The sequence below is a fragment of the Lethenteron reissneri genome, chromosome 3 (assembly GCF_015708825.2).
Source record: "Lethenteron reissneri isolate LAM-NWPU_2019-01 chromosome 3, ASM1570882v1, whole genome shotgun sequence".
In the NCBI taxonomy this organism is placed as follows: Eukaryota; Metazoa; Chordata; class Hyperoartia; order Petromyzontiformes; family Petromyzontidae; genus Lethenteron; species Lethenteron reissneri.
This window is the reverse complement of record NC_083781.1, coordinates 10,780,597-10,804,475: the sequence shown is the minus strand read 5'-3', so window position 1 is coordinate 10,804,475 and position 23,879 is coordinate 10,780,597. Positions and strand designations below refer to the sequence as shown.

Here is a 23,879-nt window from a genome sequence, read left to right as displayed (position 1 = left end):
TCTACAGAGCGCTGTGGTCACGTGCCTGAAGGTCACTTTAAACTTGTTTTTCTCATTAGCAAAGCTTCAATCTCACGTCGGCAGAGCCTAGGATTTACAGCCCAAGCAAGTGCTTGTATACAACAAAGGCATTTTATTTGGGGTGGGGGTGGGATTGCAGCTTCCTTTTAAAACGGTCGCGCATTCCACTGCGAATATATTTTGCTTGCATTGCTGTAGAGGTGTGAAGATTGATTAATATCGATCCGCACACTCCCGACACCTGCGTGTGTAATCACGTATGCTAGCCGCAATTATTTCCACTTCATCTATTTTATTACCCCCATATACACGTATATATCCATACTCGCACCAAAAGCAGTTGCACGTTTGTGTCGGTTATTATAATTATAGTGGGCAATGATTACACCACTGCGATGACACGCTCTGCACGGGGGGCAGGGCTGATGAGGGGGGTGGGCAGCCAGTGAGTCCTGGTGCGGTTGCACCGAATAGCTACGCCACTGATCTCGCATCGTCCAGTAATCAGAGGTGACGAGAGAGGTCTTGAGCAAGGTCTTGATGCATAATTATTTATTTCCCAAAAAACCTTTCTTATTTGCAGGAGGATCCCCGGTATGTTTGGCCAACACCCATGACATTTTAATGTTTTAATCAATGGTGGGGGGGGGGGGGGAGAAAACCAGAGTACACGGAGGATCTCAATGCGTGCACCATGGAGGAGAGATGGCACGTCCCGTTGTGGCTAGTCGACGACTTGGATTTGCAGGCGGGGTCGACGCTAAACACAGTGTTCCGTGTTTTCCCCCCCCCCACCTTCCCCCGTTGCTTGCCGTGCAGAATGGCAACCCCAGCCTGTTGGGCAGGAACCTGCACCACCAGCCCTCCAGCCACCAGCAGCTGCCCTCGCCAGGCCAGCCCTTCCCACTGTCGCCCTCGGGCCTTCGCTCACAAGTGCCTCCTCACTTCCTCACCCCTCAGGTGAAGAAGGGGGGGCAGTGGCTCATTGACCCGGCCCCTCGACTCGATGTCTGCGAGGGGAAAAAGAGGATTCGCAGCTCTGTCGGGATTCCTCCGGGATAAATAAAATGAATAGAGATTCTGATACTCTAAAATATTCTGCTTCCGTCAGTTTTGGATGTATATGTGTACGTAACGTTGAACTTGTTTCACACCGTACGTAGCCAACCATGCTCATCGGAGGCGCGGATATTTGTCCTTTCCCAGTTTTTCTTTATTGCCAATCGTCAGGCGAGCATCGGGAAGGGGGAGGTGGGGCCGGTAAAGATTAAAAAGTGACTCTGGCCGCTGAAGTTGAGGTTCTGTGTGAATCTTCTTGGTTCTTTCGGTAAAGTCACGTAGAAGGAAAATAATAATAAAAATAAAACATAATAAAATAATTCTCACGACGTTTCGGCCACAACGCAAGCAGCCGTCTTCAGGTGGAGAACAGGTCTGTCAAGTAGACAAGTGTCAAGTAGACAGTCTGAAATTTTTCAGACTGTCTACTTGACAGACCTGTTCTCCACCTGAAGACGGCTGCTTGCGTTGTGGCCGAAACGTCGTGAGAATTATTTTATTGTTTTATTTTTATTATTTTCCTTCTACGTGACTTTACCGAAAGAACCAAGAAGATGAATCCCTGCAGTCACGAAAGCTTTAAATCGAAAGTTCTGTGTGAACTTTGTTAAAAAAAAAAATTAAGTTCCCTAAACCGAATTGAATCGGAAAACAGATTCGGATTTGTCCCGTTCCTAGCTCTTGTACAAACCAGTTGGTGCGACTGATGAAATCCAGCTTAGCGAGTTGGATCTGGACTTCTCTCTTGGGCACGTGGTGGCTTTCAGCAATTCTTTTGGTCTGTCCATGTCGATGATGCAGAGTTTGCCCCAAGCTTGCAAATTTAAATGAAACGGGTGCAGTTGGGCCTCCCTTGCCACGCTGCCAGTGGGGAATCGAGCCACCGGGCGTTTATATTAGCACGTAAATTTACTTAATTTATGTATGTGGGGCACAACCGTTAACGTTAAAATTAATACCATTAAGCGATGTTTTATCTTTTTGATTTTCGTCCACCTTCAATAATTTGCCCCGTAAATTGTTTTATATACTGCAATTCGTTAATAAAGTTATTACCTTGAAAAAATAAATCAATTAAAATCAATATATTAGCTGAAGATGGAATGATGTCCTTTGAGGAAATGATGGGGGTTTTTTTTTGTTATTAAAGAAAACGGATATATTGGGTCAACGTACCCCTGAATTAGCCCGATATATTGAAGACACTGCAACATATGGCGCTTTCAACTTTTTTTTCCGATAAAGTCACGTAGGTAAAAAATCTAATCAAATAAATGAAAACAACGAAATTAAATTGTGATCTAATTTAAATTGTGATTTAATTTAGTTGTTTTCATTTTTCTTAGGTTTTTTTTAGCTGTATCAAGTGAGCTATCGTGCTGTGACGGTTCCACCTGAAGACGGAAGCTTGTGTTGCCTCCGAAACGTCGTGATTTTTATTTTATTTTACTTTTATTAATTTTAATTTTTTACCTACGTGACTTTACCGAAAAAACCTAAGAATATGAATCCTTGCAGTCACGAAAGCTTCAAGTCTAGAATTTTTTCATTTCTTTTATTAGATTTTTTACCCACGTGACTTCACCGAAAAAAAAAAAAGACTGAATCCTTGCAAGTCACGAAAGCTTCAAATCTATAATATGGCACTTTGGCTGTTTTCAGGTGGCCCCTGCACAGCTGCTGCAGTACGCAGCAAAGGCTGGCGCCCTCAACCCTGCGCTGCTGCTGCAGCATCCCCTGGCTAACCCACAGATGGCTGTGTTCAGCCAGCTGGCCCAAGCACAGCTACAGCTGGTGAGCCCATCACCACCACCACGGCTGCGCCACCCCACCGATATCGACGCTCGCATTGCCGCCACCGTCATAATCTCAACGTCATCCGTAACCATCGTCACCCTCGCAAATATCAACACTGGCGTTGCCATCATCGCTACTGCCAATGATAATACCAGCATAGCCGGCACCAATATCGACGCTAACACAGCCCACCACCATAATGTCAACACCAGCATAGCCACCACCACCATTGCCAAGCCACAATCACCAACAACGTCAACAATATAACTATCATCACCACCACCACTGCTAATATGAATACCAGCATAGACGCCACCGCCATTGACAACATAAACACCATCACAGCCACTGCCACCAACATAGCCACTATCACCACTACCGCCACCCAGGATAACCACCACCGCTAATATCACTATAATACCGCCACCACCATTGCGCAACAACGACAACTGTTTTGTTGGCAGATTAAAGGGGAAAAATCTATTCTCATATTTTGGTACTGGCAAAGGAGGTCCCATGATGTAGATGCTCACCCCGAGCTCTCATTACTCTGATAGTGCATTGTCTTTGGGCTGTACGCCTTTTGGCGTCCTCTGATCTAACACCGTTTGAGACGAGGCTCAAAAGAAAGCTGGTCTCTGGTGTTGACCAATCAGTTTCAAGGACAATGCATATATTATCAGTGTTTTTTAATTGCATTTTGACTAGAAGTATTGTGGTTAATGTAGACATGATTCCTTGTAAAATGTTTCAGTTTGGTGTTTTAACATCTTAACACCTGTTTTGTTGCCAGACAAAAGGGGAAAACCTATTCTCAACTGTGGTTTCTTGAAATGCTCTTTCTCACACATCGGTCACGTATTTGTACACGTACAGCCCTCTTTGTCAATCTACTGCTGCATGAGCACGCTGCCTACGCCGCGTGGGTCGTGGGACCTATCTGACCATACTTCACCACTGACAAGTGCGGATTGATAGAGGCGGCGGCAGGGGGGGAACCCCTAGACCAGGGGTGGGGAACGTCCGGCCCGTGGGCCGTATGAGGCCCACGAAATCATTCGGTCCGGCCCTGCCAAGGCAACTGCAGGCGGGACTCGAAATTCAATAAATCTAGGAGCAAACCTGGAAAAGCAGTTGCGAGTAGCAGCAACATCGTCAATACCAGCTAACATCACACGCCTCGCCAAAGAGAAGCAGTTCCAGCCCATCACATTAGGGGCGAGTTAATTAAATGTTTGACCAAATATAACGGGCTAATTTTTAAGTTGATCATTTTGTACGGCCCGCGAATGATGTTTTAATATCCAAATGGCCCTTGGCAGAAAAAAGGTTCCCCACCCCCCTGCCCTAGACGTTGGAGCATGCTGCGCTGCCCTCTGCTGGCAATGTGTAGCCCTTTTTTTTAGTAACGTCAGTCACATCGTGAAACATGTCCCCTATTATATATTATTTCGTTTCGAGCCACAGTGTTATTGATGAATGTTGTTGAGTGATTTTAATGTTTTGGGGGACGATATTTGAGGATGCAAAACATTTTTTATGGGCGAGACATCGAGAGGTAGAATGCTACGGGGCAGAGAGGGAACACATGATCCTGGAACATTATAGGGGGGCAAACGTAACAGGCTGAATGCATGCTACAGTGGCAGGGCGTTCCAAGCACCGGGTGCAGTGACCAAGCAAACTCCCATTGAGCAGAGACACCACGGTGGCGTGTTGTTAATTGCCTCACCTGATATGCAGGAGGTAGTGGGTTTGATCCCGACCCTGACGCCTTTGCGTGTTCTCACCGTGGCCGCGTGGATTTTCTCTGGGTCCTCCGGTTCTTCCCTCCACATTTAGACTCGACATGCGTTTACAGTATTTGACCGCTATAAATGTCCACATGCGAAGCCACTTCGTTGAGCTCTCATTTGTGGCCAGATCGCTTCTGGAAAAGAGCTGTGTAGCTCAGTGGCCCTTACCTGGTAAAATAAAAAAAAATGTTTACAGGTGGGAGGAGGGACTCAGTTTCTGGAGTAGAGCGCACGAACAAGAAAGTAGAGCAAAATGAGCGAGGGGAGAGTCTGGTCAAACTGTGTCAGTGCTCGACGCATACGTGCAACACTATCCGTTTAATTTAGGTTAAGAGCCCACTGCAGTTGCCGGTGGCTGCTTTGGCTCTTCTCCCTTTGCGTAGCCGTCAACATTTGCAATGAACTTCGATGAATGAAAATAAATTCGTCGACTCGTGTGTGTGTGTGTATATATATTAGCCGTCCGATATACACATTATGGTAAAATATAAATACAAAATGCCAGCCACCCCACACACAGCTGCAGAGGCTCTCGGCAAAAGCTGGCCAGTTAACAGAGCTTCAACAAATTACAATCGTTGGGGAACATTTTCATTTGGCTTACAGCGTTGACCCCTTAACGTGTAAACCATTGTTCGCAGATATTGTATCGGCTGTGTCTTAAAACGTAGGTTTTGGCGGTCACCCTGTACAGCTCTATGTTGCGGTGTTCAAGGTGTAGCGTGACAAATTGGGTCCGATCATTACGTGGCCAAAACCCCTGAATTAAATTTTGAATGGCATTAAACCTTTTTTTGTTAGACCACTGGACTTTTCTTTTTTATCACGTTGTCTTGTGCTTTGAGCTATACCAGGGGTTGGCCACCTGCAGCTCTTTGGCTGCCCCCTAAGTGGCTTTTTGGCAGCTGTGTACCTTAGTGGAGGTTTTTGGGTGAGATCGCGTGAATATGGCGAGATTTGTCGTCTGGCTGTGTCCGCTTGATGATGATGCTGCTTAAATTTCGATTTAAAGCTTTCGTGACTGCAGGGATTCATCTTCTTAGTTCTTTCGGTAAAGTCACGTAGAAGGGAAGTGACTTTACCGAAAGAACTAAGAAGATGATGCTGCTGGTTGTAATTACTGGTGAAACGTCGTACCTCGATTGTAAATGTCGTGGGTTTACTCTCCAACACACGGTGTGCCGAACCAGTGACGAATTGGCACGTTTTGTTTACGTAACAAACCTTACTAATTGGCTGTGTCGGGTGGTGGTGGCGGGTTTAACGACACACATCTACGCGATCTAACCCAAAAAAGCCTCCGTGTTAAACTGCTGTATAACCGCTATGTGTGTGTGTGTACATGTAGTCCTGCTTGTGATGCGACTCTGGAAAATATTTTGGTCAAAGTAAAAAATATAGAAAAAGCAATATTTTTTGAAAGGTTGCCGACCCCTGACCTATACCATCCCCTTACCCAATCCCCGCCCACCTCCCTCCCCGTACCTCTACCCCACCATCGCTCACCCGACCAGACTTAAGTGTAGCGCGCGGCAACGCCGCCGCGGCTACTTTTCACGCGTGCAACCTGCGGCGTGGCAAAGTTGAGTCAGTTGGGAACCGTGCGGCTGCATCTTGTCCTCTGCCCGCCGATTTTTCCCCCAATCTGTCCCTAGGCCCAACAGAGGCTGCTTCTGCAGCAGCAGCTGTCCCAGCAGACCCAGAGAAACTCATTCAAACAACAGCGGGAGCAGCAGGTGAGCGAGCCTTTCCAGATCCTAGCGCTGGTTGGTGATGATGACGACGCAGACGACTGTGACCGTAATTCAATAACACTGGTCAGCAAAAAAAAAAAAATTTCTGGCCTGGACTTTTGCAGCTGTTTTAGACTAATTTCAGGGTGCCGATTCCAAATCTGATCTCAGATTTGCCCTATCACATCTCGTTTTTATGCTATCGGCATACCCCATTTTCATTGATTTTACCCGAAATTAACTCTGTCGCTTATGATTGCAAGTTGTTGCGAGTCAGTGACTGCTTTAGTGTTAAAATATGGTGCTGTATTTTTAGGATAGTGTGTTTATAATATAATTTGATATAGATTACCACATTTATTTAATATTTTTCTTCTGCAGTTTTTATTGAAAATGCAATATTTGATATCTCAAAAACCTAATGTGATAGACAAAAACTGCCAGATTTGGAATCAGCACCCCAAAATGACCTTAAAACCGTTGGAATACCTTATGCCAGAAAAAGTGTGTTGACCAGTGTAATTAGCAACCTTGCTAATTGCTTGCTCACGCCGCCGCCGTAAATGCTTAGACTGGAAAGGTCTGGGGAGGCTGTTTTTGGCCTCTTCCAAGCCGGCCAAGCGGGAGTACCCACCCGCACTTTGCCCCGCGAAGATGCAAGCTGCTGTGTACTGCTGGATGGAGAGAGGCAGGGGAGGATTTAAGAAACGTGCACCATTGTTTCAGCAGTCGCGCCGGGAGATGGGGTCGATCTTGCGACCTCTGGATTGCGAGCGGAGTGTGCTACCGCTAACCGTTTCCCTTTGATAAGAATATTCTTTATAAAGCCAGGAAAACCTCGCTACCGAGTCTCGGTATGTGCATGTCATTAAGTGCTATGTTCACACATTAGGAGCGGTAGTGGAACGACCTGAAATCGATTCCAGCTCACGGCCAACATGAGCCGGTCGTGGGCCTCCCCTAAGTCGACTCGGACTGAAATGAGTACCCGTTGTGGTTTGTAAACATCGGCACTGGGGAGACAAAGGCGGTCGGGCGCGGTGCTGGCCACACACCCCCTCGTGTGCCGTGTCGGCCTTCATAGGTGCTCGCTAACAGCACTTGCCCCTACAGTATGCTAAGGCTATACGGGGGATCTTTGTCTTTTGTTGACACCAAGGGACACCCTTGCAAAGGTGATGTTCCTCCTCGAGGAATTTTCCAGGTGGGATGCACTTGAAAGAAGAAAAAACAATATGAAACGCTATCCTTTTCCAGTTGGGTCCCGCATTGGTGATGGTTTCGCCGGTTCTGTTAACGATTGGCAGCAGTGTCATTTTGAGGAAGACGGCCATCCAAATAAACCTAAACAGCAATTCTACACCAAACGCACACACCTAGTGTGTCCAATGTCACTATGAAACGTTGACGGTGAGATGCAGAGACTAAATCAGAGCGACTTGCGGAGACGTACTCCGGTGACATCGCCGTATACCTGACGAATGTGCTTTTCAATGTCACTCAAGCGCTGCAGCAAAACCACTAGATCTTTTTTAAGTCTCCGTTTAAAACTCACACGTGTCAGCTCAGGATACACAGCCCCCCCCCCCTCCCCCAGGTATGTGTTTGTCTGCCAGAAACCATCCTGTAGATCGGAGCCTTGTTGGATTTGTGCGACGCAAGAAAAAAACCGCGCGGCTCGGCGTTCGGCTCAATAAGCGCTCGTCGGTAACGTGCGGCGTCTCCGCTGCGGAATTTTACTCTCGCCCCGCGCTTTCGTTCAGGTTACAGCAAGCCGACACAGCAAATGTAAAGAATGCATTTCTGTGTCGCGTTTGCAAGCCCTCTTTGTTAGCGGTTAGGCGCGCGAGCAGGTGCGTCCGTGTCCGCGCGCGCACGATATCGCGACACTGCAGCCGCCGCCGCTTCGTACAAAAAAAAATTTCCACGTAAGCGACCCACTTGGTAAAAAAAAACTGCTCGAGTCTTTTTTGCCTTTGTGCCTACACGCGCCACCCCCGGTGTCAGCGGTCAACCGTGTGTCTGTGTGCGCGTTCCTCCCCACCCCATCCTGTCCTTTGTTCACATAGATGGCTCGGACAATCGGAAGCTTGCAGCATCAGCAGTCACACAATCAACAGCAGCAGCAGCAACAGCAGCAGCAGCAGCGCATGCCGCCCTTTGCGCCTGGCAAACCTCAGCATGGCTTGGGACCCAACCCCGGCCCAATCATCGCTTCTGGTCGCCCGGACCTGCACGCCAAAGACATGAACCCACTGCACTCCTATTCCAGCTTCCTGGGTGAGCCCTGCATCTTCATGCCGAACAGTTTGAAACATGAACGATAAAAACTTAATTGAACTTTTATTTTATTTTACCAGTTGTAAGGCCCAGAGGCTGTGTAGCTCTTTTTCAGAAGCGATCTGGCCATCACAAACGAGATGGTTCATTCAAGTGGCATATCATGTGGAAATTTATTGCAGCCAAATACTCTAAATGCATGTTTCGACATGCGGAGGGAAAAACTAGAGGAGCCGGAGAAAATTCGCTTTGAGTGTGATTGTTGGAAATGTTCGCCGTTTAAATCCGGCGGCCGCCCCGGTTAATACTGCCGGTATAATGAACCGGTAAAATACGCACTGGCTGCTTTCACAGTGGACGTTGAAGATCCAATGACGTTATTCCAGCCAGCACACATGTGGGGCCACGTGTGTGCCGCCGTCATCGCCCAAATCTACCATCTTCTTGGTTCTTTCGGTAAAGTCACGTAGAAGTGAAATAATTGAATAATAAAAATAAAACATAAAATACAATTCTCACGACGTTTCGGCCACAACGCAAGCAGCCGTCCTCAGGTGAAGAACAGGTCTGTCGGAAAGACAGCGTCTGAAGTTGTATTTTATTATGTTTTGTTTTTATTATTTTATTATTTCCCTTCTACGTGACTTTACCGAAAGGACCAAGAAGATGAATCCCTGCAGTCACTGAAAGCTTTAAATCGAAATTAAAATCTACCATATCTGCTAAATTGCTCACAAATGACTGAATTGGGAAGCTACGTTGCAACATCGCCCCCTGCCAGTGGCCTCAATGCCCACCTGCTGGCCGGTGCTGCATTTACTTTGTGCCTCACAGAGACAGCTGCCACTGGGGGGGTCTCTTCCCCCCACCCCGAGACACCTAGTTCTGCGTGGCTATGTTCAACTTCTTCCGCACTGTTCTTAGCCAACGGTGCTAATCGAAGGTGCGGGGGAAAGACGACAAACTAAACTCAAAAAGCAGTTCTAAAGAAATTCGTTTTCAATCTAGATTTAAAAGTGCATAGGTCCGGTAGCTTCCTAATTTCGGAAGAGCGTTCCAGACGGCCGCAGAAACGCATCTTGAAAGCGCGCGTTGCAATAACCAAAAGGCGCTGCGAGGATGACCGCAGTTCTATTGATGGTTTATGGTCCTTGATGAGATCAGCAAAGTATCGTGGTTCATTTGTGGCAAGCACTTTTGAGTGCAGTATATTTAAGTTGGGCAGATGATTTTGCCGACGTTTTGCCGAATCCTCATCTCATCACCTCCCCCTCCCTCCTGCGCCTACCCACGTGCCCAGCGCCAGCCTTGGGAGACAGCGTGGCGGATTTCGGCAGCCTCGGACTAAAGGAGCCCACCCAGTCGCGGCTCAGTCAGTGGACAGTAAGCTCCGGGATGGACTCTCTGCCCGGCGGAATGCACTCCTTGGACCAGGGGCACGGCAAGTCAGGTCAATTCCTTGTTTGCACGACAACTCCAGGTTTTTCCCCAAAAGGATCCAGCCAGCCATGGTCACTGCACTCGGCCTCACACACACGCACACCCTGACCGTCACCCGCACAAACCCTCACATGCCCTAGGTCGCTTGCTCGCTCACTCACTCACTCACCCACCCTAACCCACTTGCACCGCCACACTCGTGCGCCCTCACTCGGGCTCCCACACTCACCTTGTCACACTCTGCCTCGCACAATCCCACTCCTTCGATAAGCACAGTTGGCTATGTACAGTGCAAAAGAAGTTCAAAATACAGGGACTCTTATACTTACGAACGGGTTAGGTTCCAGAGGTCTCTTCGTAAGTCGATTCTTTCCTAAGTCCAACTTTACTCACATGTTGTACGGCATGTACACTAAACACGGGGAATGGCTTTTGAAAGTTGTATCATCTCCTGTAGATGTAGATGCCACCGGTCCTTCACGTTCGGCAGATGTAGATGCCACCACCGCCATCTGTTGTGTGGCAATTGAACTTATGAATCTCGGTCCGAACAGGCAACTGGCCATACAGACAAGTTTGTTCGTATCTCTGAAAGTTCGTAAGTCGAGGAGTCTTAGTGCTTACTAATCCTGGTCCACACTTTCCCTTAAACACTCGGTCGGCACGCTCTCTCGGACGCTCGCCCTCCAACCAACACATTCTCCTGAGCCCTGCTTCTTGCGTACCAGCTCATTTGCTCTTCGCCCGCACCCTGTGGCTCGCGCGTTGTCACCGCACACTCGACCCTGACACGCGCTAGCCCACCTGTGCACACCCATATAGCTCCACCCTTTTAACAACAACCGAAGTTGAGAACTTTTAGAAACTTGACACTGCTGTACACGACGCTGTTATTCACAAACGGTCACGCCATGCTGATGGAATGCTTTTACCGTGATGGAATACCGGCCCTGGTTCCACGCTGGCGCAAGTGCATATGTACGCAAGGATGCATCGGTTAAATAACTAGCATAGAAGGCATTCTTTTAAGGCAGGGGTGGGGAACCTTTTCCTTACCGAGTAGGTGGAACAGGACTTTCAAATACCTTTGCTAGGCCACGCATTAACACACACGTACACCTCGGTGGATGACTTGCCCCGTGCTGAAATTATTAACTCTGTGTTGTTGCCAGGTCAAACATATTCCCCTCTAGTACCTGATGAGTGCAGCTAAGATGCTCGGAGTGACGCATAAACATCATTTGTGAGACTTTCGTTTGAAGTGGTAGGCCTCGTGTGGCCACGGGCCATGCGAGGTGGACATGAAGTCACGGGCCCTGTAAAATTAGGTTCACAAAGGCCATAAGTTCCCTCTCCTGATATAGGCACATCGGCTAATTATTTTACACGAAGTCAACCCATTTGTAAATAACACTATGACCTTAAAAGGATAACATCAATACTAAGTAGGGCCATCGCCCAGAACGTGTTGTATATTTTTCCTGTTACGTTTTGTTTTAGATCACGGCGGAACAATCGAATTTGTCTAATGAATCTTTGAGTTAACTCGCTTGCCTCGTCTCGTCTCCTGTGTGGCCGTGCGCGCAAAGCAGTGAGCGGGCTGGCCAAGCTCTCGCTGGACGACCAGGCCTTCGGCCCTTACTCGATGCTGCAGGGCGTCGGCGACGACCCGGCTAGCCCTCTAGCGCCACTCGCCAACGGCTGGGGCAACACCAAGCCCGGGCATCCTCCCCCGTCTTCGTCATCCTCGTCTTCATCCTCCTCCGCCTCCTCCTCGTCCTCCGTGTCCGACAAGCACCCACACAGCCCCACCCCGGCACCCGTGGGCTGGCCTCCAGGTGATCGGACGGATCAAAAACAATGCGTAGACATAAATTATGAACACAAATGAAATGAACGGTTTTGATTTAAAGCTTTCGTGACTGCAGGGATTCATCTTCTTGGTTCTTTCAGTAAAGTCACAGTAGAAGGGAGATAATAAAGTAATAAAAATAAAACATAATGTTTTAAAAATAAAACAATGTTTTAAATAAAACAAATGAACGATGTCGTTATGAGTACCAGTGGTAGAGTTGCACACATCTTCCCCCCCCCCCTGACTGACACGGATTTTCCCCCGCACACTTTGCATGCTACCGTTCCACCCACCCCCCCCCCCCCCCATGTGTAGAGTTCCGCCCCGGTGAGCCGTGGAAAGGACTGCAGCACGGGCAAAGCGACGCGGAGTCCAACCTGACCCCTGGAGGAGGAGCCGCATTACTCAGGGACAGGGGCGCAGGCAAGGGCACGACACGTCACTCTCGTACCTTTCTTGTTGAGCCCGAACGGGACCACCGTGGTACGTGGTTATTATTTCCGCTAGCGATTTGTTGCGCCGAGCCCAGAACCAAACGGTGATACGCGCGGGCCTTGCAAGATGTCTAAATCTAGCTCGGGTGCCAAGCAGAGCCAGCAGCGGGTTGGGGTGGCTAATGACATGTCGGTAAAACCAAAAAACCGTGTCACCCGCGCGCCATCTGCACGTGACTCGACTCGTCCATTGTGGGGTGACGTCAGCCGTACACTGACACCGCAGCTCCTGGAGTCCTGCTAGGCTAGCTCGGGCACAGTGCCGGCACGGTGGAGGAGAGAGGGTCAGTGGTGTGAAAGATGTTTTACGTAGGCACGTGCAAGCCCACTCTCCCCCCCCCCCCCCTTCTTTAAACTCGGGTACACTGTGTTGGGGACTAAGGTTCTTGAAGTTTCTGTACCCGCCCCCTCCCTTCATTGCGATTTGTACTCCGTACCGGGCTCCAATTAAAATATATTTGTTTTTAAAGTAGGCACGTGCAGATCCACCCTCCTCTCTCCACGACTCCATGAATCCGTCACAATTCTCTTGGGGTTCCTGTTGAGAATCTCAAGTGGATTCTTTTTTTTACGTTCTCGTGGTTTGTGTCAAACGGAGTTCTTCAATTGGTGGCCCCTGGGAACGGATCTGGCTTTTCGAGGGGCCCGCCGAGACGTACAGATGACAGATTTTTAGATGAAGAGAGGTGAACAAGGGAGAGATATTAGAGCTGTAGGCACAACATGAAGGTGATCTCTTGTCCGCAGCTCTAGAGCCACAACTTTGGAAGTTGGGGCATTCCACTAACGATTGGTTCCCAAGTGGTGATTGCTTATATTACAGTGCCGCAGGATCATAGGCGTCGCCCATAATAGGGCCGCAGACAAGTGGCCTTCTCCTGTGCCGTAATTATATTGAATCTGCAGAACTACTGGCTACAAACTCAGCACTGCGCTGACTTTCTGTGCACTGCTGTGTTTTTAAAGGTTCCAACATCAGCACACGGGGGCCTTGATGTCACCTTGTTCAATAGATTAGAATACGGACTCGATAACACCAGGATTTTTGTCCACTTTTTTATTGTTGCCTTGTAGTCATATCTGCACGTGTCTCCTAGCCACATCTACACGTGTTGTGGGTGTCTCCTATCCACATCTACACGTGTAGTGGGTGTCTCCTAGTCATGTCTAGTCACGTTGTGGTTGTCCGTACACCCCCCCCCCCCGACACCCCTGGCGCCACCACTAACTCTTTATCGGCCGCTGTTTGTGCAGGGTCCATGTCGTCGTCATCTCTCAACGCCACAACGCTGCCTTCCTCCAGTGCCTGGTCCCTCGGTGCCTCTGGCCACAGCCACCGCAATGGCTTCATCCCCTCGTTCTCTGCTGCAGGTGCTGTGGGGCCTGATGCTCTCATCCCGTTTATTCTTTTTAAAAAAATGTATTCACTCGCTGAACGCGTTGCGTCGTTAGGTGCGCCCCGCCAATAACCAAATCGCCCGAAAGCTAAGCTGGGTTGAGCCGGGACTGTGCTTGGATGGGTGACCACCACCATTCTAGATTTGAAGCTTTCGTGACTGCAAGGATTCAAACTCTTAGTTCTTTCGGTAAAGTCACGTAGGTAAAAAATGAAATTAAAATTAATCAAAAATAAAAAAAAACAATAAAATCACGACGTTTCGGAGGCAACACAAGCTTCCGTCTTCAGGTGAAACTGTCACAGCAAAAAATCTTGATACAGATTTTTTGCTGTGACAGTTTCACCTGAACACGGAAGCTTGTGTTGCCTCCGAAACGTCGTGATTTTACTTTTTTATTTTTTATTAATTTTAATTTCATTTTTTACCTACGTGACTTTACCGAAAGAACTAAGAGTATGACCACCACCATGTCTGAAACAGGCATTTTTGGGCTGCTGTGGGGCTATGTTGCCAGCAGATGGCAGCAGTGCAGCAAGATCCGGTGTTGCCCTGTGCTCTGCTGCAACCCAACCTCTGTGCTCCCCACCCCATCAATTATCACTGGGTAATGTGTGGTGAAGTATGGTCAATAAACCCTTACGGACCCACGCAGCGTCGGGTAGCCGTCATCCAGCAGTAGATTGATGAGAGGGCTGTACATGTACATCCATAGCATTCCATATATTCACACTCGGTTATGCATTAGAGCTCCCCCTTATACTGGTAGGAACCTCCTGGTTACACCAGCCCACGGGATTATTGTTTCGTGCAGGGAGGGGCTGTGTGGGGAGGGAGGGGCTGGGTGGGGAGGGGAGGGTGCGGAGGGGCTGGGTGCGGAGGGGCTGGGTGGGGAGGGGCTGGGTGGGGGGTGGGGCTGGGTGGGGGGGTGGGGCTGGGTGGGGGGTGGGGCTGGGTGGGGGGTGGGGCTGGGTGGGGGGTGGGGCTGGGTGGGGGGTGGGGCTGGGTGGGGGGTGGGGCTGGGTGGGGGGTGGGCTGGGTGGGGGTGGGGCTGGGTGGGGGGTGGGGCTGGGTGGGGGGTGGGGCTGGGTGGGGGGTGGGGCTGGGTGGGGGTGGGGGGTGGGGGGCTGGGGTGGGTGGGGGTGGGCCTGGGTGGGGGGTGGGGCTGGGTGGGGGGTGGGCTGGGTGGGGGGTGGGGCTGGGTGGGCGGTGGGGCTGGGTGGGCGGTGGGGCTGGGTGGGCGGTGGGGCTGGGTGGGCGGTGGGGCTGGGTGGGCGGTGGGGCTGGGTGGGCGGTGGGGCTGGGTGGGCGGTGGGGCTGGGTGGGGAGGGGCTGGTCACTCCGTGGTGCCCTTATAAAACTCAACGTTTCACCTACTCACGCTGGCTTGTGCCCGCCCTCACAGTTGTCCATATTTGCGGAATACACCACGCCGCCGTTGACCCTGGCCATTGACCGAGCAACCCAACGTTCCTACCAGCTCCCTCCGCAGGAATGTGTTGATTGGCCACAGCCTATCCTGTTCAGAGCTAGAATATTCACTATCCTCCTACCCGCCACCAAGATTACTACAGAACTGTGTTGACAATGCCTAGCGTAGCGCACACTTAATCATCTGTCGGGTCCTTACTGCCTTGGTGTAATGGTCAAGCCACACTGGACTTATCATACAGAGTGTCGCCACATAGCAGGATGAATGAGTAACATCACAGTCAATCGGTAAGGTCGTGCGTGTTGAGGAAAAGTGTGGGGACTCCCATCTCTTCCAAGATATTTGGCCAGTGTGGATGAGTAGGCCAAATACTCTCTAGAGGGGCTCTCTGCAGAGCTTCCTCCAGTGGAGGGGAGACCCTTCCGCCAGCATTGGCGTTTGCAAGCAGTTGCAGGGCTGCACTTTTGCCCGTGTCTTCACGTGAACTGCACCACTCACTCCCTGCTGTTCCTTTGCATCTGACGTGCCCCTCATCCCCCCCCACAAACTCTTACAACCCACCCACAATGCCCCCCTACCCACAACCCCACCGCCGCAACCCCACCCACACAAACATCTTCCTCCACAGCCAAAATCTCAGAGGCGAAGTCGGCGTGGACTCCCGGCGCGTCCCTGAGCCACGAGTTGTGGAAGGTGCCGCTGAACGGGGGGGGCCGCGGGCTGTCCGGTGGGCCTCGGCCACCGCCGGGCCTTCCCGGACTCCGGCAGCCGTCGCTGTGGCCCTCGGGACGCTGGGAAGGCACTGAGGCAGGTCGTCTCCCGCCGCCAGGTGAGGAGGAAGAGGAGGAAGAAGAGGAGGAGGCGGCGCTGTAACGAGTACATTAGAAGTAGTAATAGGTTTTTACCCTTTTAACTGGTACAAAATCTGACACCTTTATACAAGGCATCATGTTTGCAATAACCTCAACACAAGAAGTCAAAATGCAAACAAAAAGAAACAACTCTGATGATGATAATGATATGCACTGTCCTTGAAGTTGATTGGTCCACACCCGAGACAGCTTTCTTTAGAGCCTAGTCTCCACTGGTGTTGGACCAGATGACGCCAAAAGGCGTACAACTCAAAGACAGTGCACTATCAGAGTATTGAAAGCTCGGGGTAAGCATTTACACTATGAGATCTCCATTAGAAGGTCGCACTCGTTACACACGGACGTCAAGTGGCGGATTACGGTGTTCAAGTAGATCGTACGACTCGGTCGACTAAATCGTTCCTAAGCTGTGGCCTTCTCCCCAATCGCTTTCAAGTCGACACGACGTTGCGATCTCCCCTTGTGTTTCTCCTCTTGCCTCCCGTCTCCGAAGCGTCGAGTTGGAGCGGCGATTCCTGCGGCGGTGGCGGCGGCGGCGGCCTGGGTCGTTCCAGCACCTGGCTGGTGCTGCGCAACCTCACCCCGCAGGTAACGAGGGAGGGGGGGGGGGGGCGGAGGGTGGTGGGGGGGGTGGGGGTCGCGCGGTTTCGACCACTTAACCGCCCGTCAGGAGCTTCCTCGACCTCCTGCCGTGGCCGCAAGGTTGGGGTGGGGGGGGACCCTTGGCCATGGTTGCTATTGAACAGCCCCCGGTTAAAAGCGCCGCTGATGAAGTCGCCCCCAGAAGGCGGGGGGGTGCCCCCCGCTCTTCTCAGAAACTTCAGGAGCTTTGGCAGCGTCGAGCCCTGGGTACTGCCGGTATAGGCGACCGCCACGCGCATGAACAGGTTGCCACGGTTCGCCGGGGGGGAGTAGGGGGGGGACAGTGCAACAAAATAATTGTTTTTCTCGCATCGAATTTGCCTCGGGGGAGTCGAATTTCTACTTGCTCGGTGCAAGTGTCATTTATTTTTAAAAATTGGTCTTCACGTCAAATCTGTTTTTAGCCGACCTTGGGGGCTGACCAGAGGATGGAGGCGAGGATGCAACGTCAGCGGCATCAGTCGCGACAGCTCTTTGACCTTTGCGGGTGAGCGAGGAGCACCTTGCGAAACGTTTACCCCGTCGCCTTCCGACCTTACCCCCCTCCCCCCGTGTCGCGTTTGCGCGAATTGCAGATCGACGGCTCGACGCTGCGCACGCTGTGCATGCAGCACGGCCCCCTCATCACCTTCCACCTGAGCCTGGCGCACGGCAACGCCCTCGTGTGCTACAGCTCCATCGCCGAGGCGGCAAAGGCCCAGAAGTCCTTGCACATGTGAGTACGAGGGGGTGCGTGCGTGCGTGCGCGTTAATGACTTGGGGGTGTCCGTTACCCGCTCGTGTGTTTACTCGTTTGTGAGCATGCCTCTGTCTGCAATGCAATGTCGTGGTGAGCTGGAGTGTAACGGTTGGCGCACTGCGCTACGAACCCAGTTGGCCAGAGTTGGATTCCTGCTCATCGCCAAAACCAATTACGAATATTTGAACCGGTCCTGGGCGTCCCCTAGGTCGACTTGGCCTCAAATGAATAGCTGTTGCGGTGTGTAAACATCGCCACTGGGGACACAGGCAGTTGGGCGCGGTGCTATCCACCCACCCGCTCGTGTGCCGTGCTCGCGAACATCACTTGCCCCAACGTTTTGTTAAGGCTATACGGGGGATCTTTGCCTCCGTTGTCTGCAATTTCAGCGTAGCGGCTAGTGTGCCGCGCTACGAATCCGGCGACCCGAGTTCAATTCCTTCTCATGGCCAGCATTGGCGGCTGATATTTGAAAACCAATCCCGGGCACCCGCCTGTGTGCGCCTGCTGCTGCGCTGTTTATACATCGCATCCCAGCATCGTGCGGTGCATCTATAAACTAAGCCACCGTGTAGCAGCTTACCTCGCGAACACGAGCTCTTATTGTCCTCACGTATACACGTCGTGGCTGCCCTCCCCCCACTCCCCCCCACCACCCACGTGGCCCAGGTGCGTGCTGGGAAACACCACCATCGTGGCGGAGTTCGCCACCGACGAGGAGATCAGCCGTTTCTTCTCTCAGCCGGGACATTCGGCCGCCCCGGGCTGGCCGCCGGCGCCCGGCCCAGCGCCGTCCTCCAACCTCGACTCGGTCAACGGCGGCCAAGGTCAAGGCCGGGGGCCCGTGTCGGCCGACAACTGGAGCGTGGGCGACGAGGGGGGCGGCACCGGCTCCCTGTGGGGCGTGCCGTCCCCGTACAATTCGGCGGCGCCGTCCGCCGGCGCCGGCATGTGGGGCGGCGGCAACGGCAACGGCGGCAACGACGGGACGCGTGGCAGGCTCGGCAGCCCGCCGCCACCTCCCCTGAATTCTTTCTTGCCCGGGGACCTGCTCGGAGGGGAGGCCATGTGAACGCCCCGTGTGGATTTTGGTCGGCGGCGGCGGGGGAAGGCTTAGAAAGTTCCGCGAGGGGGGTGCCCCGGCGGGTTTGCTGGCGGGGGGGGGGTTGGTGTTGGTGGGAGGGACGGGGCGGAGAGGACTTTGGCGCCAGCTTCTTCGCGCCTCCTTCGACCGACGCCTTCCGAGACGGCGACCGCCGCCGCCGCCGCCACCGCCATCGTTTGGTGGGGACGGGGACGGGGGGAGCGACATGGAACGACGCGCAGGAGGGACGTTTGTCCATTTCTCACGCAAATGACAAAACAACAAAAGAAAAAAAGAATTGACCTGAATCATTCTCATCACTTATAGCACTTTCTGTGGGGACAACAAAAAAAAACAGATACTATGAATACTACAGTGTCATTTCAGTGACTTCATAATCTCGATTTTCACACTCGCACTCGGCTGTGGTTGAGAGGATGCCGCAGCCCAGTCTCTTAATACCTTTTTGTAGAAAGGATTTCGTACGTGACTTTACTGGTTCGAGCGTTTACGCTTGACGTGCAAACACTATGGTTTGGAAGCCAATGGATGTGGAATGGAAAGTGAAACGAACACATTACAAACGAGGGGGAGTTGGTTGGTCCGGGGATGGGGGTTTGTATTTTACTTTTCCAATGCCTTGCGGGTGGGTGTAGTGGGGGGGGTGCGAGCCAAATCCACAGCTTGTAGTGAACACTCGCACACACACGCACGACACACACTCTTCCCCTGTTTGCAAAAGATAGGGAGCCAGTATATGTATTAGTACAGTACATTCCTTTCCCTGCTGCTTACGCCCCCCTCTCACCTTATTTAGTAGCCCCCCCCCCCCCCCCACACACAGTGCCGTGGGCCACTCTGTCTGGGTCACGAGCATATACCGCACAAGTCATTCAAACGCCGTGGCAGAATCCCGCAAGAAGCCGAGACGAAACAGGCCCCGGGCATCTTCCTCCAATGCCACTGGAAACTCCCCCGCCCGCCCGCCCGCCCCTTCCTTTACCTACCCTCACTCACTGGGGCAGGTGGCAGCAGCAGTGGTGGAGTCGCAAGAATCCCTGTGACCCACAAACTCTACGTCGCTAGTCCACCCCAGACTGATCACGTCCTCTGTCTCTTCTCTCCCCCTCCCCCGGGTCCGCCCCCGCTCCTCGCACCTAGACTCCCCACACGTCTCTCTCTCTCTCTGTCCACCCGGCACTCTCGCACGCCGTCCTCTTTGCAGGTTCACCGAGTCCTCGCTACTACTGCTACTCTATGCTCCTATGCAAAAATGGCCAGAGAGGCATTGAGATTATACAAATGCCGCCGGTACGATTGCACACAAAACCCTCCCTCGCGAGTCTTCTGTGAAATTCTAGATGCTTGGAAAAAAACGTTCTCAAAAAAAAAACTTAACTTGGAGCGTGCATAGTTTACAAGACCCTGGCGTTTGAGCAACAACGGGTTGGTGCCACGTGCGTGGCAAATCAAACTGCGGACTGTTTAGGCGGAAGCCAGCCACTAAGCCGGATTTTTGTGGGTGGGTGGGAGTGGTGATGAGGTGGCGGCGGCGGCGGCGGTCGGATGCCGTGGCAGTTTGAACAGATGTCACGCCGTGCACGCCGCGTGTGGTTCATTTGACGGAAGACGCCCGACAGCAGCTTCACATTGCCTTGGACATTGCAAATTTGGTGTTCAGCTCGAGTCGTCCACTGCACTGCCACACGCCGAGAGGAGAGAGGCCTCTTCACGCACGGCAGCGAAATCCACGTGGCACTACGGGAGGTGCCGGGTGGGGGGGGTGGGGGTTCAGCCGGTGTTCAGGTCACTGCGCTTGTTGACAGCACCGTTTCTTTTCTGCAAGCAATTGTGCGTCGGGGGCCACCGCGCTCTGCCCCCCCCACCTTCCCCCCACCTTCCCCCCACCTCGCCCCCCAGCATTGGCGGAGGGTCTCTCCGTTGCGCAGGCGCGGGGGTTGGGGTCCGTCCGTCTCATTCGCATCGTCACGTCCGTTCTCCCCTGTGCGGCTTTCTCAGTCCTTACCGCAACGGGGTTGCAAACATCTCGAATCATCTTCTCCAAAGTGCTCGCAGTTTCCAACTTAAAAAAAAAGAAATGAGAAATTTTTAAACAAAAAAAAACTTTTCTGACTTTCGTTTTGCTTGTGCTTCTGTAGTGCAGTAGGCTGCTCTGGTTGTGTGTAAACGTTGCAGTATCTTGTTTGAGCTGAAGCCAATCGAGCCCTACTTTCTCTCTACAATAGCAATCATACGGGGGCCGCATTTCGCAGAATGTAAAGTTTATCGCTGGTATCTCAACAGGTTGGGCTTTGGAGTTGAGAATCAGGACACTTACGTGAGCACACTGGTGATTTTCAAAGCCTGTGGTTATGACCATCATCTTCTTGCATCCAAAACATATCGAGTCCAATACTTGAATCATTCAGGCCAAATAAAAAGTGAAAAAAAAGTTTTTGGGAGGGGTTTTTTGATGTTGATGAAAACCACATGAATAGCGCTGAGCCGGGTACAGCTCGGCAAGCAGCAGAAGAAGAAAAATCCTTTAGATTCCTTAGAGGACACATTTTTTTTCGAGTAGTAATTAGTAAGTGTGTGGTGTACTTGGTTAGGCGATGTGTCGTGGTTCTCGGCGTCGTCGGTGTCGTTGCGCTGTACAGACGCGGCGGTGACTCGCCACCGTGGGCTCGTGTTGTCGATGATCGGTTCTTGGCAATGCACTGAGTGCATCGCTGCCAAGCGATGCACGCTGAAGGAACCCTTTTCCCCTCTCCCCCTGCAAAGCGGACGCTTCACGTTTAAAACGCAGTTTACTTGAGTGTTTTAATCACAGTTGTTATAACTTCCCCCAGTTTCGTTTTAGTTGATAACTTAACTCGCCCCCCTACCTCTCCACCCTCCCCCCCCCCCCAAATTTTAGTTAATCTCCCATCACTTATGAAGGTGTTAGACCGTGAGAGCTCCAAGCTCCAAACCTAATGCTACGTTGTTTTGTTCAATTTCCCGAAGAGGAGGAGGGAAAAAACTTAAACGAAACTTTGAAAGAGGAAGAAAAAAAGTTTTACGTTACGAAAAAAAATGGGGAAAAAAAGTTGAAAATCTAAAAAAAAAATGTAAACGCTGTCGTCGTCGTCGTCATCATCGTCGATCGTGGTGAAGCTTTTGCACCATTCTCGTGGAGTGGCGGTGAATGAGAAGTTGGTAATCAATGTGCACTTGAGAGAGAGAGAGCGAGAGAGTAGCATTGCTACCCCCCCCCTCCCCCCTGGTCAGAGAAGAATGAAAGCTTTTTTTTGAGAATTAAAAAAAAGCAAAGCAAAGCACTTGCAGAAGAGCCCTGGATGTAAGTTGGGAGGAGCCTGAAAGATTCCAGGCACCCTCTTGTTTACAGAACTTTCTTCCTGGATCTTGAGCTTTCACTCGTTACAAAAAAAAGACTTTTTAGTTAAAAAAGAGAAATTCAACAACGCCCCCCCCCCCTACCTGTACGGCCAAGTCACCCACACGGTACACGGTTGCGGGAAGAATAAAAGAACATACGACCTTGGAAGTGTGAACTGTTGTCGAAGCCATTGGATGGGATCCCTGTCATTTGGTTTTCCACCAAAAAAAAAAGCTGAGCGAGCGAAGGAAAAAAAAATGTTGTTGTCATTATTATTTAAGAAGAAGAAGAAAAAGAATTCTGAAGCAAAGAGAAATAAAACTCAGGTTCCCATCAGAGAGAAGGCGTCATTCTCTGAACCCTTTATAAACCTCCCGCCATTAAAAAAAAACAATGGTGATCCTCTGCTGCGTTGTAATGTTGCATTAACGGTAATCGCCTGCCAAAACGTGTGGAGCCCAAGTCCCCCCCCCCCCCCCCGTAGCACGCGTACCCCCGTGAAGGTTTTGGTTGCATTCTATAACGGGAGGTGGCAAGCCCCCATCGGTCCTCCGTAAGCTTGTTTTCTCGCGACCACTGCAGCCACAACTGTCGCCGAGTCTTAATAATCATTTGGTTCTTTTTCTCGCAAGTTTATTGGGGGGGTGGGGGGTTGCTTTCTTTGTTTGCTGCCATAAACGTGCGCGAAGTGTTAGTCCCGTTTTGCACATTTCGGTACAAGAAATGGGGAAAATTTAAAACAAACCTTTTCCAAACAACGCTGTGGTGGTGGTGGTGGTCGTGCAAGCTCTCTAAGTTGCCTGCAGCACTTGCGCCGTGCATGTAATAAGGGGACCGGTTGTTTTTGGCACCTCCTGCTTAGAATTAAATCTCGCTTGAACCGACCGGCTATGTGGTTGTGTGCCGACAAAAAGTGCAAAGTTTTTCAATCATGCTTTACTTGTTTGTTTATTTGATAGTATTAGTGGACAAAAATGAAGGTTTGTTACTTGTTACAAGTGCACTGCCGACACGTTTTTTTTGTTTGGAGTTTTTATTTTATAATTATTATCATCACCAAGTTGTGGATTATTCGATGTCCCCCTGCAAGGGAATTTCGCGTTGGTGTTGAGCGCGTGTGGTTAGGTTTCATTGCCGATTTCTTTGGCTGCTGTGTGCTTATGGAAAAAAAAATAAGGCTGCTGTAGCAAACTTAGCGACTCTAGAGAGACTATGCATAATTGAAGTTCAAAAAAGGAGACGACAAAATATGTACAAATGTTTTTGCCGTTACCCGTTGTTCGCGCGACTCGTTTTCAACTCGGAAGTGTGGTCACACGAGCACGTGAGAGGGGTAACGTACGTATGGTATAGTAGGGTTATAAACAACAACAACAACAAAGTGATCACTTAATTTACACCCGGGTTTAGAGGGACAGGCGTTTGTGAGCAAGAGAAAAAAAATGATGTTTGACTTGAAACTCCATGAGGCGTCAAAGATGATGATGCTGCCTTGTCAAGAAACGAGACCTCGACTAAACGGCGCGGAGTTTGGTGCATTTAAAACGTCGATTAGGTACTTACAACAAACAGAACGTGTTTTTTTTTGCTGATTGAGAATGTTACCATAATGTGAAGCAGTTACAGTACTTTAAAAGAAGTTGACTCATTTTAAGAATAAATGTCTTGCTTAGCACACGTTTAGTTTCTCTGTGGCTCCTTGTATTAACGTGCCAAATTTTTGCCAGTGTACGATAATGCTTACGGCCTGTGTTGCGAAATAACGAGTGTTGAAAGCAGCATAAATGTGGGTACTGTGCATGCGTGTTTCTTTCTTGTGTGGCTGTGTGTGTGTGCGCTCACGTACGCATGTGTAC

At 50.8% G+C, this 23,879-nt stretch overlaps 1 protein-coding gene across 1 annotated transcript in view; it reads left to right on the top strand.

The window, feature by feature from the left end:
* The window catches only part of LOC133347923 (trinucleotide repeat-containing gene 6C protein-like), a 125,587-nt gene extending 101,766 nt beyond the window's left edge, over nt 1-23,821 (top strand). The window contains exons 18-29 of the mRNA XM_061560679.1: nt 841-981; nt 2,743-2,874; nt 6,329-6,409; nt 8,476-8,686; nt 9,987-10,136; nt 11,719-11,964; nt 12,297-12,404; nt 13,730-13,846; nt 15,933-16,133; nt 16,670-16,764; nt 17,394-17,533; nt 18,227-23,821. Coding sequence (XP_061416663.1) covers nt 841-981; nt 2,743-2,874; nt 6,329-6,409; nt 8,476-8,686; nt 9,987-10,136; nt 11,719-11,964; nt 12,297-12,404; nt 13,730-13,846; nt 15,933-16,133; nt 16,670-16,764; nt 17,394-17,533; nt 18,227-18,629 — 2,025 coding nt within the window. The 3' untranslated portion in view covers nt 18,630-23,821. The remainder of the gene's footprint in view (nt 1-840; nt 982-2,742; nt 2,875-6,328; nt 6,410-8,475; nt 8,687-9,986; nt 10,137-11,718; nt 11,965-12,296; nt 12,405-13,729; nt 13,847-15,932; nt 16,134-16,669; nt 16,765-17,393; nt 17,534-18,226) is intronic.
* The last annotated feature ends 58 nt before the right edge of the window (nt 23,822-23,879 follow it).